Source organism: Natator depressus, chromosome 2, assembly GCF_965152275.1.
Source record: "Natator depressus isolate rNatDep1 chromosome 2, rNatDep2.hap1, whole genome shotgun sequence".
Lineage (NCBI taxonomy): Eukaryota > Metazoa > Chordata > Testudines > Cheloniidae > Natator > Natator depressus.
In genome coordinates, this window is record NC_134235.1 from 42882071 (window position 1) to 42896517 (window position 14447).

Genomic DNA, 14447 nt, shown 5'->3' on the forward strand with positions numbered 1-14447 from the left:
ATTAGGGATGCCTTGAGGGAGCAATCTGAGGCTGAAAGCCACCAGTAATGTCTGGTGCCCTGCATGGGGGTGAATTGCAGTGGTTCCAATGTTAGTAGGAACCTGTGTTTGCTACGCTGACTTGCAATGCCTGTTTCTTTCCTGGGATAAGGTATCTTTTACTTTATGCAATAATAAAGAATGTTTTCAAAGCCAAAAAATCCATTTATTGAAAAGACACACAACTGCTTGGGAAACAGAAAGGGCAAGGGGGTGGGGGAACGGTACAATCACAGATTTGCATAGTTCCTGTCTGGAGTGCTGTGCAATGAGTGCTGCACTTCAGAATGGCTATACTGCATGGTGATGGGGGTTGAGTGCAGCTGGTAAGGGTCATTGTTTTCAGAGCTGGGTGGTGAAGCTACAGTTGTTGGAGGCAGCTGGTGGCGGTAAGAACCCGGATGTTGGGGAAAGTGGGTTGGAGGTGACATGGTGGCACAAGGGAAGAGTTTTGGGACAAGGGCTGTGGGGGGGAGGGGGAAAAAGGGGGCGGGTGCGGTATGCTACGAGTGTCTGCATTGCTATCGAGTCCGCTTGGCGCTCCATGATGCTTAGCAGCCGCTCCGTACTTTGGTGCTGGCGATCTGCATTCTGCTGGCAGACCCTCCTTTCACTCTCCCGCCACTCCTGCACTTTTTGATTTTCATCACTTGAATGCTGCATTACTTCATGCAATATGTCTTCCTTGATTCTACGTGGCCTCTTTCTGATTCTTTGGAGTCTTTCGGCCGGTGATAACACAGACGACTGAGATCTCAAGGTTGCATCTGTAAAGGCAAAATGCAACACTTAACAGAGGCAGCATTGTTCACACCAGACAGAGCAATGATTCCCCTGTACTTAAGCGCAAACACAGTCTACATAATAGCATAATTTGCCCGTCCCAAAGCGAGTGCACATAACCCACGGAAGCCTCAAAATAGTGAGTAAGCACAGGGTCAAGTGTGACTGACTGTTTAAATGCTGTACTGTCCTCTGGGTTTCTATGCCTTCGGGAGAGCTGACAGCAGCAGGGGGCCCCCATACTGAACACTGTCCCCACATTTTCCACAGGAGCTTGTCCTGGAAGATATCTCGCTGCTGAGGGTGACCTGGGAAGCAAGGGAGGGCATTACAGTAGAAGACGGCTCCCACCCTGGCCCATATGTAGCTTGCCTGTGTGCAGCAATGGTCCCCCCGCCCCTCATGGCACAGTGGCGCGGACAAGTTAGCCTGATTGGAACAAGGACCATAGGGGCTCTCCCAAGAAGCCAGCGCAAGCGCATTGCCCAAGTTCTCGATGAGACCTTTGATGAGATCACTGAGGCCGATTACCGCAATGTGAGAGAGCACATCAACGCCCTATTCTGTATCTAGGCATGCATGCAGCCCTAACCCTCCTCGCCCCAAGAGCCCGCACTGATTAACTTTCTTCCCAAAATAAAAGCCGCTTACCGGGAACCTCCTCTGGTGTTTGTCCTCCCCCAAGCCGGCCACCATGACTAACTACCTTCCTCCTGGCTTGAGAACAGCTCCTGGCTGCATGCATCTAGGGATTCCGGGGTGTCTTCCTCAGCCTCAGCACCCTCGCTCTAGCTTTGCTCCTCCTCTTCCTCCTCCTGCCTTGTTGCACTGGGCTCTGAAGTGTCCATGGTGGTCCCTGGAGTGGAGGTGGGGTTGCCCCCAAGTATTGCATCCAGCTCTTTGTAGAAACGGCAGGTTGCAGGGGCAGCACCAGAGCGGTGGTTTGACTCGTGGGCTTTGTGGTAGGCATTCCGCAGCTCCTTCACTTTAATCCTGCACTGCAGTGCATCCCGGTCATGGCCCCTTTCCATCATGTCCCTTGATATCTGCCCGAAAATATCATAATTCCTACGGCTGGAGCGCAGCTGGGACTGGACAGCTTCCTCCCCCCAAACACTGATGAGGTCCAGCACCTTGCCATTGCTCCATACCAGGGCTCGCCTGGCGCGTGGAGGCATGGTCACCTGGAAAGATTTGCTGATAGCACTCCATGCCTGGCTGAGCAAACAGGAAAGGATTTTTCAAAATTCCCAGAGAATTTAAAGGGCAGGTCTGACGGTTGGTCACCTGAGGGCAGGGCAGTAGAGTTCAAAGTGATGACCAGAGTGGCTAGCACAGGCAGTGTGGGACACTTCTGGAGGCCGATCAGAGTGCACTATAGGACCAGGGCATCCACACTGGCGCTGCAGCGCTCCACGGGGGCACAGCAAACATTATTCCACTTGCCGAGGTGGAGTACCAGCAGCGCTGTAGCCGCGGAGTCAGAGCGCTCTACGTACCTTGCCAGTGTGGACGGGTAGTGAGCTAGCGCGCCCGGGGCTCCTTTATTGTGCTGTAACTCGCAAGTGTAGCCAAGGCCTCAGAAGGGCTGAAGAACACAGCAGTTTCAGTCACTTCCTGGAGCCTGAGAAGGACTGGCTAACTTGCAGGTGGAGGGCAGCAAGTACCCTGGACAGAACAGTGCTGCAGGCAGAGACCCAGAGAGCTAAAGGCAGTTCCTGGCAGGCTGCAGGGATCTGCAGACTGAGACCCTGATGCAAGGGAAAAGAGGGTGCTGGAGCCACATGGCAAGTGGCTAGTCTGTGGACTGCAGTCTGCCACTGAAGGAAGTGGCTGGACAGTAGACTGCAGGTCCCCCTGGGGGTGGGGAAGAAACAGTGTGGCACAGCCAGAAGGCAGTGACACTGAAGGACGCTGCGGTCCTGGGAGCGACGTGAGTCCAGGAACAGAGGTGACAGTGGGAGAGACATGACCAAGAGAGGGGGCAGTGCTAATTCCCGAGACACCCAGAAGGAGGCATCGCAGTGGTGAGTTGTGCCATCACACCTGTCTTTTAATCAGTTACTGATATACGAGAGAAACTTCCCTCTTATCTCAGGTCCGCTTACTTTAAGAGCCTTTGGTGAAAAGTTTGTCAAAAGCTTTCTGAAAGTCCAAGTACACTATATTAACTGGATCACCTTGTCCACATGTTTGTTGACCCCCTCAAAGAATTCTAATAGGTTAGTGAGGCATGATTTCAAAAGCCACACTGACTCTTCCCCCAACAAATTGTGTTCATCTATGTGTCTAATAATTCTGGTTTTTACTATAGTTTCAACCAATTTTCCTGGTACTGAAGTTAGGCTTATTGGCTTGTAATTGCCAGGATCACCTCTAGAGCCTTTTTTTAAAAAATGGCTTCACATTAGCTATCCTCCAATCAACTGTTACAGAAGCTGATTTAAAGGATAGGTTACATACCACAGTTAGTAGTTCTGCAATTTCGTGTTTGAGTTCCTTCAGAAGTCTTGGGTCAATACTATCTGGTCCTGTTGACTTCTAACTATTTAATCTATCAATTTGTTCCAAAACCTCTCTATTGACACCGCTGCTTTAATCTATGGAAAAACTAAGTCAACCAACTGGCAGCAGTCCTTAATTTCAAGTCTGGATCCTACTGCTGCTTTTTCAAACAGCTAAAATTTGAGCAGGTTTCCACCAATAATATACATTCACTAGCTTTGGCATTTTGAGGAACCATATATTTTCATGCACAGAAAAGATTTTTCTTCCATCATTAACCACATCTGTGTGTATATCCAGCATTTTTGCAGAAAACTTCAAATCTTACTTGTGCTTATTTCCCTTTAGTCACACTTTTAGACTGATGATGGACATAGTAAGTGTCCTTTGACCTTCTAGACCTCGTCAGCTAGTTGTCTTCTAATAAACTACTAAACATTAGACCAAGAAGTCCAAGGCTCCCCATGAACTCTGCAGCAAATTGGCTATAAACTCTTTGGAAGGTCTCTGGTTTCTGTGGCGCACTGGTGGCTTAGAAATTCTGCAGGAGCCTCATTTAAAATTGAAAAAAAAAAATCAAGATTTTAATATAAATATTACAATTATTACAGTACACATTTATTCTTATATATACACACTTAGGCCATCTCCACATTTTCAGTTTTTAATATGCTTATAATGTTGGTAATCATACAGCAATTTATAGAATATCTGTAGATTTCACAGCACCTTTTGACAAGCTGACTGGCGGCTGATAATCCCTGAAGTTTACCTTGATAACATTTATATCACAGTCAATATGTGGTCAGCCTGATATATTTATGTGGCTTTCATGACTCATTCAGTTTTCACACTCTAGCTTTTCATTTTATATTTTTTATGTTTAAGTTTCTACCCTCATGGTTGCAAGAAAATCTTCCAGCATGAACTGAGTGTAAATAAATATAGAGCTGTCATTGAGCCTGCAGACAGCCTGAAAAAAACAGCATTGAGAGGTATGAACTCCCCCTCTGCTCGTTTATTTTACTGAAGCCTTAATGCTAAAGACTAATGATGAGAATTAAGTAAACATTAACTACACGGTTGCCGATGGATTGAGGAAGGGTTAGGAGAATACGTAGGCAATTTAATTTTTTTTAGCAAATCAAATTTGCTAAAAATGTAACTTTTGGGGTATCAAAACTGTTTGTGAAATCAGGTCGAATTCAACACTAGTTTCAGGTGAAAAGCTGAGAACAATTTCAGAAATGTCAATGAACCATTTTGACGTTTCATTTTGAACCAACATTTTTGGTTTGATATTTTGTTTTGAATCAACATTCTAAACATTTTGTTCAACAAATAAAATTTTCAGTTTCAGTTAAACTACTAAACAAAAAAAATAAATTATTCATTCAGCTCTAGTCAGGAGTTAAGCACTTAAGCAGTTAAGTCAGGAAAGGAGAATTACACATTAATACATGAAAGAAATAAGGAGGGAAGGACAGAGGAGATGCACAAAGACAGAAGATGGAGAGAAACAAATAGGATAATGTTAGTCTTAAATTTTCTCACTGAATGATGCTAAATAAAGTACTGAACAAATAGTAAAAAGAAAAGGAGTGCTTGTGGCACCTTAGAGACTAACCAATTTATTTGAGCATAAGCATAAGCTGTAGCTCACGAAAGCTTATGCTCAAATAAATTGGTTAGTCTCTAAGGTGCCACAAGCACTCCTTTTCTTTTTGTGAATACAGACTAACACGGCTGCTACTCTGAAACCTGAACAAATAGTGGTAACTAAATTTTTAGTTACTACAGAAAAGTATAGTCTGCTCTGGATCTTTGTGCAAAACTTCCAACTTATATCAGTGGGAGATCCACTGTGGATTCAGGGAAGTATAGAGGCTTAAATGCTTACATTTGCCCACAGACCATAATTTAGACAAGAATTCATCTATCTCAGTGTACACAATCTAGAAAAGGATAAAGACTGATGTAGAAAGAAGGCAACTGAATTACATAATCGCTGTGGTTTATAAGAGAAGAAAGTGAACACAGTTTTGAAGCCTGGTCCTTTCTTTTTAATTATAGCTTTATTTTACTGAGTTCTGGACGAGTGAGAATAAGTGTTCCCCAAATGGTGTCTCCAAGCTCTTCTTATAACCCAAACTACTATTTTACTGCATCACTCCTTTGGAACACCTGTGTTGTAGCAACCTTCCCTCAACAGAAGAATCTAGCAAGGATATCACATGAGTTCAGTAGGGATAAGGGGGAGCTGGAGAAAATGAAAGTTAAACATGCTACCTCAGTTTGTGTTTGCAGCACCTAGGTGGCCAAGTCCCGAACTTTGGCACACACTTCTTATTCCCTTGAATTACCAGGCCAGACCCACAGAGTGAAAAGGTTAGTGTGGTGATTACTTGAAATGATTTTAAAATATACCTTCAACTATTCGTATGAATCCACAGCTGACACATTTTTACCATATTACACAGAATGTTGGTACAGTTTCAACACAGGCAGCAACCCGTTTCAATCTTGAATGCAACTTGACACTAATAGCTTTTTTGAAGACTGCTTCCCACTGAGCGATACAGTATTTAACTTGTATAGTTCTAATGGCATTTGCAATAATCTTGCAAATAGATCTTATATATATCTTCCCCCAACCTAAAGTAAACTGGGCTAACCCTCAACAGTTTGGGGGTGGAGTGGCTATCAGCTGTTTAGTGTAATTGTACATGAATTAGCTCACATCTTCCCACAGGCAGAAGCTACATATTGGGTGCAGGGCCACAGAAAGGGTAAAAAGTGACAGACTTTATCCTCATGATGCGATAATCAATCTTGCAGATGCCTTGAACCAATTCTGCCCTGGTCTACATGGTGATGTTGATAACCAGCCTACAAAACGTTAAAAGGAGAGCTAGGATGAGATGTACCCTTTTTTGGGGTAGAGTCAATGTGGTTTTTGTGAAGGGAAATCATACCTCACCAATCTGTTATACTTGCTGACACCCTCAAATAATTCTATGGACATGAGTGATCCAGCAGATATAGTGTATTTGGACTTTCAGAAAGCCTTTGACAAGGTTCCTCACCAAAGGCTCTTAAGCAAAGTAAGCAATCATGGGATGAGAGAAGGTCCTCTCATGGATCTGATTAAAACAAGGATATAAATAAATGGTTTGTTTTCACAGTGGCAATAGGTAAATAGCAGGGTCCCCCAAAGATCTGTACTGGGACAAATACTGTTCAGAATATTCATAAATTATCTGAAAAAAGGGTGTAGGCAAAGCTTGCAGACCATACAAAATTACTCTAAGACAGTTAAGTCCAAAGTTGACTGCAAAGAATTACAAAGGGATCTCACAAAACTGGGCGGCAACAACATGGCAATGAAATGTTTGTGTTGATAAATGCAAAATGATGTACATTGGAAAACATCCCAACCGTACATACAAAGTGATGGAGTCTAAATTAGCAAGAGATCTTGGATTCATTGTGGATAGTTCTCTGAAAACACCTGCTCAGTGTGCAGTGGCAGTCCAAAAAGCTAACAATATTAGCAACCATTAAGAAAGGGATAGAAAAATATAAATCCATGGTCCATTCATACCTTTAATACTCTGTGCATATCTGGTCCCCCATCTCAAAAAAGATGTATTAGAATTGGAAAAGGTACAGAGAAGGGCAACAAAATTAGGGATATGGAACAGCATCTACATGAGGAGAGTTTAAAAAAAATTGGGACTGTTCAGCTTAGAAAAGAGACTACTAAAGGGGGGAGGGATACAACAAGAGGTCTATAAAATCATGACTGGTGTGGAGAAAGTGAATAGGGAAGTGTTATTTACCCCTTCACATAACACAAGAATTAACATAACAAACATAAGGAAGTACTGCACACAATGCAGTCAATCTGTGGAACTCTTTGCCAGAGGATGTTGTGAAGGCCAAAAGTATAACTTGGGTTCAAAAAAAGAAATAGATAAGTTCATGGAGGACAGGTCCATCAATGGCTATTAGCTAAGATAGTCAGAATGCAACTCCATGGTCTGTGTGTCTCTAAACCAGTGATGGCTAGGAGCTGGGAGTGGATGACAGGATGGATTACTCGACAATTGCCCTCTGAAATAGTGGTACTGACCACTGTCGGAAGACAGGATACTGGCCTTGATGGACCATTGGTCTGACCCAGTATGGCTATTCTTATGTTCGCTTCAGGCTGAAACCCATTTTGCGTTCACACAAACATACACTTTTAAAGGCTACTGGAGAGAGATCAAACACCCAATGCAGTTTGTTTTGTTATCAAGTCTGCATGGACCTGTTGTCTCTAGCACTCTCTCATCAGTGGGCTGACGTCCAACCAGCACCAGCCAAAGTGGTTTTTGTTGGTCATTATAACTATCACTAAAACTTAATAAAGATCTTTTCTTCCTCTGTAAATTAAGAGGTGCTAAAAGTTATAGGGAGAGTGGTTACTTTGGATGAGCTATTACCAGCAGGAGAGTGAGTTTGTGTGTGTATGGGGGTGGGGGGGGGTGAGAGAACCTGGATTTGTGCAGGAAATGGCCCACCTTGATTGTCATACACATTGTGAAGAGAGTGGTCACTTTGGATGGGCTATTACCAGCAGGAGAGTGAGTTTGTGTGTGGGGGGGGGGCGGAGGGTGAGAAAACCTGGATTTGTGCTGGAAATGGCCCAACTTGATGATCACTTTAGATAATCTATTACCAGCAGGAGAGTGGGGTGGGAGGAGGTATTGTTTCATGGTCTCTGTGTATATGTCGTCTTCTGCAGTTTCCACAGTATGCATCCGATGAAGTGAGCTGTAGCTCACGAAAGCTCATGCTCAAATAAATTGGTTAGTCTCTAAGGTGCCACAAGTACTCCTTTTCTTTTTACTCACTACTGAGTAATTCTGGATAACTACCTTTCATTTATATAGTGCTTTATATCTCAGGATCTCAAAGTACTTTTCAAAAGGTAAGCAAGTGAGAGGGTGTTTTGTTTTTTTTTTAAACACAGAAATGGAGCCATCGAAAATTTAGATGACTTGTCCAAGGTCACACAGCAAGTTATTCCCAGAATCAGGACTATTACCCCGACCTCCAGATTTTCAGGCCCTAATCAAATCAATTGACCATAGAGAAATACTTCCTTACATAAGCCATCTTACTGAGAGACTATTGTATGTGCAGCAGATTGGGGTAGAGCATAGAGAATTAAAAAGTGACTTTGCAAGATACATAAGTAGATGAAAAACAAAATACCAGGCATGAGAAAATGTTCCATTAAAATTAAATTGGGTAACAAAATGTTTTTTATTTTAAAACATTTCAGCATAAAAAAAAACTAATCATAATAGATAACATAAAGCTTGATAACGTTAAGAACAAACACACTTACTAGCTGTCCATAACGTACAGTTGCAACTGGCTTTGAGGGGAAATTTCTGCTGTTACTAAAGCATAACCCTCCTGTCTGAAAAGATAAAATTAAGACAAATTCCAGTTAAAAATATATATGCGTAAGACACTTTACAACATGACTTTTTTCCTTTACACTTTGATATAAGCTGTTTGTTTCACTTACCAAAATATTTGGCTCCGAACAGTCACAAGACTCGCTTATATTGATGAATGTTTGTTCACATCTTATACACCTATAAATCACACACGAATATATAAACATGAAGAAATCACTTAAAAGAAGGTTAACCCTAAGACTTTATAATGTTAAGCAAGGTATTCTCTTCAAACGTTAGATTAGAACAAGTTTGTTCAGTTACGGAGACTGTAATGTGTAGCAAGAACCACAAGAGATCGACATGATGTTGGGGAAGAATCAGCACAGCTTTTGTAAAGGGAAATCATTCCTCACTAATCTACTAGAATTCTTTCAGGGGGTCAACAAGCATATGGACAAGAGTGATCCAGTGCATATAGTGTACTTGGACTTTCAGAAAGCCTTTGACCAGGTTCCTCACCAAAGGCTCTTAAGCAAAGTAAGCAGACATGGGATAAGAGAGAAGGCCCTCTCATGGATCAGTAACTGGTTAAAGTAGGAAACAAAGGGTAGCAATAAATGGTCAGATTTCATAATGGAAAATGGTAAATAGCAGGGATCTGTATTGGGACCAGTGCTGTTTAACATTCATAAATGATCTGGAAAAAGGGGTAAACACAGAGTTATCTGGGTATACCGAAAGAAGGACAGGAGACACTTGATATGGATTTTAATCAGACTACAACTTTATTATATAGATGTCTTGGACTACCTGGCAGATAAAGTGTACAGTGCAGGCAAATTCATGCTTCTTCAAATCATTACCCAGGGCTTCCACCAGCCCCTCTTCATTTTCCATCCAGGTCCCAGGCCAACCCATGGCTTGGACCTTACCATCCACCCCCCCTTGGGGGGGGGGCCGGCGTTGGCTCCCTGCCATACTAATAATAGGAGTTCCCCTTCTCCCGTTCTATTCCTTTATCCAGCACCTTCACCAGGCCATTTATCTGATCACTGGATGCCTTCCATATGGAGTACCTGCACTAGACATCCGCCTCACACTTACAAAATAAGTTGTGACATATAGCCTACCTCCTTTTCTTCTTGCCAGCAACAGGTCTGGCTCCAAGGCAGGGCTGGCTCTAGTATTTTTGCCGCCCCAAGCAAAAAAATTCTTGTCCGCCCCCGTTTTTTCGTGCCCCCCCAACTCCGCCCCTTCCCATGCCCTTCCCCAAATCCCCAGCCCCGCCTCCTCCCCCAGGCGTGCTGCATTTCTCGCCCCCTTGCTTCCTGCGGCTCCCCGCCCGGCAACCCCCTGCCCTAGTTCACCTCCGCTCTGCCTGCTCCCCTGAACACGCTGCTGCTCCGCTTCTCCCCCCTCCCTCTCAGGCGAGGAAGAGGCAGCACGTTCAGGGGAGCGGGCGGAGTGGAGGTGAGCGGGGGGGGGGGGGCACAGGAAGTAACGGGGGGGGGGTGGTAGAGGAACCGCTCCCTCCCCAGGTCCCCCCTGCCACCTCCCCCGAGCGCACCGCTGCTCGACTTCTCCCTCCCTCCCAGGCTTGTCGCGCAAAACGGCGGCGGCGCACTCAGGGGAGTGGGCGGAGGCACATTTCTTGGTGCGGCATGGCCAGCCCCAGAATGCTGCCAGAATGCCACCCCTAGAAATGTGCTGCCCCAAGCACCTGCTTGTTTTGCTGGTACCTAGAGCCAGCCCTGCTCCTAGGCGGAGGTGTGCAAGCGGCTTTGTCGCCCCCCCCCCTCAGCTCCCATTGGCCAAGCCCCGTGGCTCCTCTGCCTAGAAGCCAGACCTACTGCGCCCCGGAAGTGGCCAGCAGCGTGGTATTGGAAAAGGCAGGCACTAGCCTGCCTTAGATGGGCAGCACCGCCAACAGGACTTTTAATGTCCTGGTTGGCAGTACTAACCAGAGCAAGGCGAGCCAGTGCCTTACATTGCTGTTACCCAGTACTGGGTCACAACCCACAGTTTGAAGAAGTGGTTTAGTTCAAAGCCAATCATGAAGAAATCCAAAGGGGTCTCACAAAACTGGGTGACTGGGCAACAAAATGCCTCATGAAATTCAGTGTTGATAAGTGCCAGGTAATGCACACTAGAAAAAAATCTTAACTATACATAGAAAATGGATGGGTTCTAAATTAGCAGTTACCACTCAAGAAAGATCTTGCAGGCAGTTGTAAATAGTTCTCTGAAAACATCTACTCAATGTGCAGTGGCAGGCAAAAAAAAAAAAAAAAAAGCTAACAAAGTTAGGAACCATTTGGAAAGGGATAGATAAGACGACAGAAGATATTATAATGCCATTATATAAATTCATTGTACGCCCACATCTTGAATACTGCATGTGGATTTGGTCACCCATCACAAAAAAAGATATATTGGAAAAGGTACAGAGAAGGGCAACAAAAATGGGTGGAGGTATGGAACAGATTGCATATGAGGAAAGATTAAAAAGACTAGGGCTGTTCATCCTAGAAGAGACCAACTTCTATTGGTGAGAATGTGTAAGTTTGAATGCTTACACAGAGCTCTCCTTCAGCTCTGTGTAAGCTTGAAAGCTCCTCTCTCACCAATAGAAGTTGATCCAACCGAAGATATTACCTCACCCACCATGTGTCTCTAATATCCTGGGACCAACGCGGCTACAGCACTGCAGGTCCATCAATTGTTATTAGCCAAGATGGTCAGGGACACAACCCCATGCCCTGTTTGTTCCTAAATCTGGGACTGCTAGAAGCTCAGAGTAAATGACGGAATGGATCTCTCAACAATTGTCCTATTCTCTTCATTCCCTCTGAAGCATCTGGCACTTGTCACTGTTGGAAGACAGGATACTGGGCTAGATGGACAATTGGTCTAATCCAGTATGGCTATTCTTATGTTCAAAACTTCAAATTAAGTCCTCGGATCACATATTAGCCCAAGTATACAGTCTTTTTTTTTTTTCCTGTGTTCGTAGCACAATGTTATTAGAGGCCTGAGACTAATCCCAATGAAGTCAGTGGGAAGCTTTCCGTGGTTTTCAATGGGAGCGGGACAAAAATTAATGTTACCAGTTCATTTCCACTATTATTCAATTAGCAACAAATAAAGCAGTACATATTAATATAAGAATATGTTTGTTCCCACTCTACCATAAGTCAGAAGAAAGACTGGAGTTTCAAATTTAGGATACTGGCCCTGCAAGATATTTAGCAACCTCAACTCCTGCTGACTTGAACATGAGTTGAAACATCTTGTGTGACTGCTATTTAGATTGCCACAAAACAATAAGGACACCTATACTATATGCAAGAGAGAATGCCCCAATTAACCAGAAGTATTCATATTTTATCCAACAGATAGTTTGTTCCTGGGGAGTGTTCCATTTAAATCACATCATCAGGATCTATACAAAGCAGATCTGAATACATAAATTTAGAAGCAGCAAGAGTACTTACCTATCTCCTAAGACATTTGAAGCAGAGAATGATGGTTCATTTGCATCACAGCGTGTACACAATGCTTCATTCAACAACTTGCCATTAACATCTCTTTCCACTAAGTGGGGGAAAAAAAATGTAAATGTGAGCAACAACATGCCACAGAGCAGGGGTCTCAAACTCAGGGCCCGCAGGCCATCTGCGGCCCACAAACCTCCCCAATGTGGCCTACAAGGCTCCAGCAGTTTTTGGGGCCAGGTCTCTCCCTTGGCCCCACCTGCCGCCCCCAGGCGCTTCTCCCCCGGTAATTTAAAATGGCCCGGGGCCCCAGCAGCACAGCGGAGCTGAGCGGGGTCTGCCTGCTTGCTCCACATGTCTGCCGGCCCCTCCCTGTGGCCCCAGGGTGGGGCAGCGCTGTGCCTCCGCGTGCTGCCCCTGCCCTGAGCACCCCTGCAGCCAATGGGAAGCTGCAGGGGCAGTGCCTGGGGGCAGCAGCGCACAGAGGCCCCCCAGCCCACCCCACCTTGGAGCCCCAGATAAGCGCTGCACCCCCAGATCCCCTCCCAGAGCCTGCACCCCCATCCCTTTCCCACCCACCCCTCCCCCAAACTCCCTCCCAGAGCCTGCACCCCCACCCCCAGCCCAGAGCCTGCACCCCAGATCCCCCCACCCAAACTCTCACCCCTTCTGCACCCAAACTCCCTCCCGGAGCCTGCACCCCAATCCCCTACCCCAGACCTCCTCCCTCACCCAAACTCCCTCCCAGAGCCTTAGGCAGGTTGGGGGCAGAGGGTTTTTTTTTTGGGTGGGGGGGGGGGGCCGGCATGAGTGACATTATTTGCCTGCTGGGAGGATTTGAGGACTGGCACTGGCCCTAAAGTAAATGGAGTTTGAAACCCTGCTATAGAGTATTCCGCATAGGTTATAAAGCTGCTTACAAAAATAATGCTTTAAAAGAACATATCTACGAAAACCTGGTTCAGAAATTAATACAAAATCAGTTGGCATTTTCTAAAACTCCTGGGCCACAACTGACAAAAAGTATCCTGTGTAAATTAACACACACACACACACACACACACACGTTTTAATGATAAGCCAAGGGCAAAAATGAAACAAGTTTCTCTACATTTGTGTTAAGAAGGAATTTATATTCAAAAGAACAGGATATTTGTAATTTAATTGCAAAATTTTGGAGTAGGAAGTAATTCTCTTTGAACAGCAGTAATTTAATCATTGATTTTTATGGGACAAGATAGTTGCCTTAGAAAGCTTAAATTTCGAAATTTAAGCTTTCTAAGGCAACTAAGAAAACTACAGATTAATAGTGTTCAAAAACTAAATTACAGATGCTGTGCAAAGATGATGCACATGTGAACATATCACAAATGCAAGATTTTTTCTTCCCCCAAAGTTCTTTGGGGTTGTTTAAGTTTTTCCATATTTTTTTACTTTTAGTTTTTAGACTATTTGCTGTGGGGATAAGAAATGTATTTTGTAACCCTCATGATGCTTAAAGGGAGATGTTTCAGCTAAAACTGTTTTCTGGTTCTTAGAAAAAGAACAGTTTAACATTAAATGACAGTTCAGTGTATCTTAAAGCCACCCTCAAGGCCACCTTTTTAAGACTTAAATCAGTGATCAGAAGAATGAACCTAGTACAAAGACATCTGCTTTCTGTTTAAAAAAATTTAACTGTTTTGGATAACTGTGACGATGTGACGCAGCAGGGAGGGGGGGAGTGTTGACCTGGGAATGTGCCCTGGGGACGGGAGACCTGAGAGCCTGTCACCTGAGCCGGGAGGGGGAGGTGACACCTCTGCCCAGGAATGTGGATGGAGGCTGCAGCAGGGAACCTGCTCGGTGGGTTTAGTTTCAGTTTGGGGCTGGGTGGAGGAACACAGGGAACCCCAGGGCTGGGGTCTAAGCTCCCGGCTCCCCCAGAAGGACTTCACTGACGGGTCCTGGGTGTACCCACAAGCTCTGTTTTGGACTGTGTTCCTGTTGTCCAATAAACCTTCTGTTTTACTGGCTGGCTGAGAGTCTCAGTGAATCCCAGGAAGAGGGGTGCAGGGCCTGGACTCCCCCACACTCCGTGACAACTGGTGGCAGCGGTGGGATCTACTGCACCCCGTGAATGGCGCTTCCTGCAGTAAGTGACTGGGGAACAGTAAAACGAAGG

At 44.9% G+C, this 14447-nt stretch overlaps 1 protein-coding gene across 1 annotated transcript in view; it reads right to left on the minus strand.

Annotated features, from left to right (window-relative positions):
- Positions 1–14447, minus strand: part of TMEM67 (transmembrane protein 67) — a 70120-nt gene that overhangs the window by 35148 nt on the left and 20525 nt on the right. Inside the window, exons 4-6 of the mRNA XM_074944099.1 lie at positions 12284–12383; positions 8915–8984; positions 8729–8803 (exon numbers count right to left, since the gene is read on the minus strand). Coding sequence (XP_074800200.1) covers positions 8729–8803; positions 8915–8984; positions 12284–12383 — 245 coding nt within the window. The remainder of the gene's footprint in view (positions 1–8728; positions 8804–8914; positions 8985–12283; positions 12384–14447) is intronic.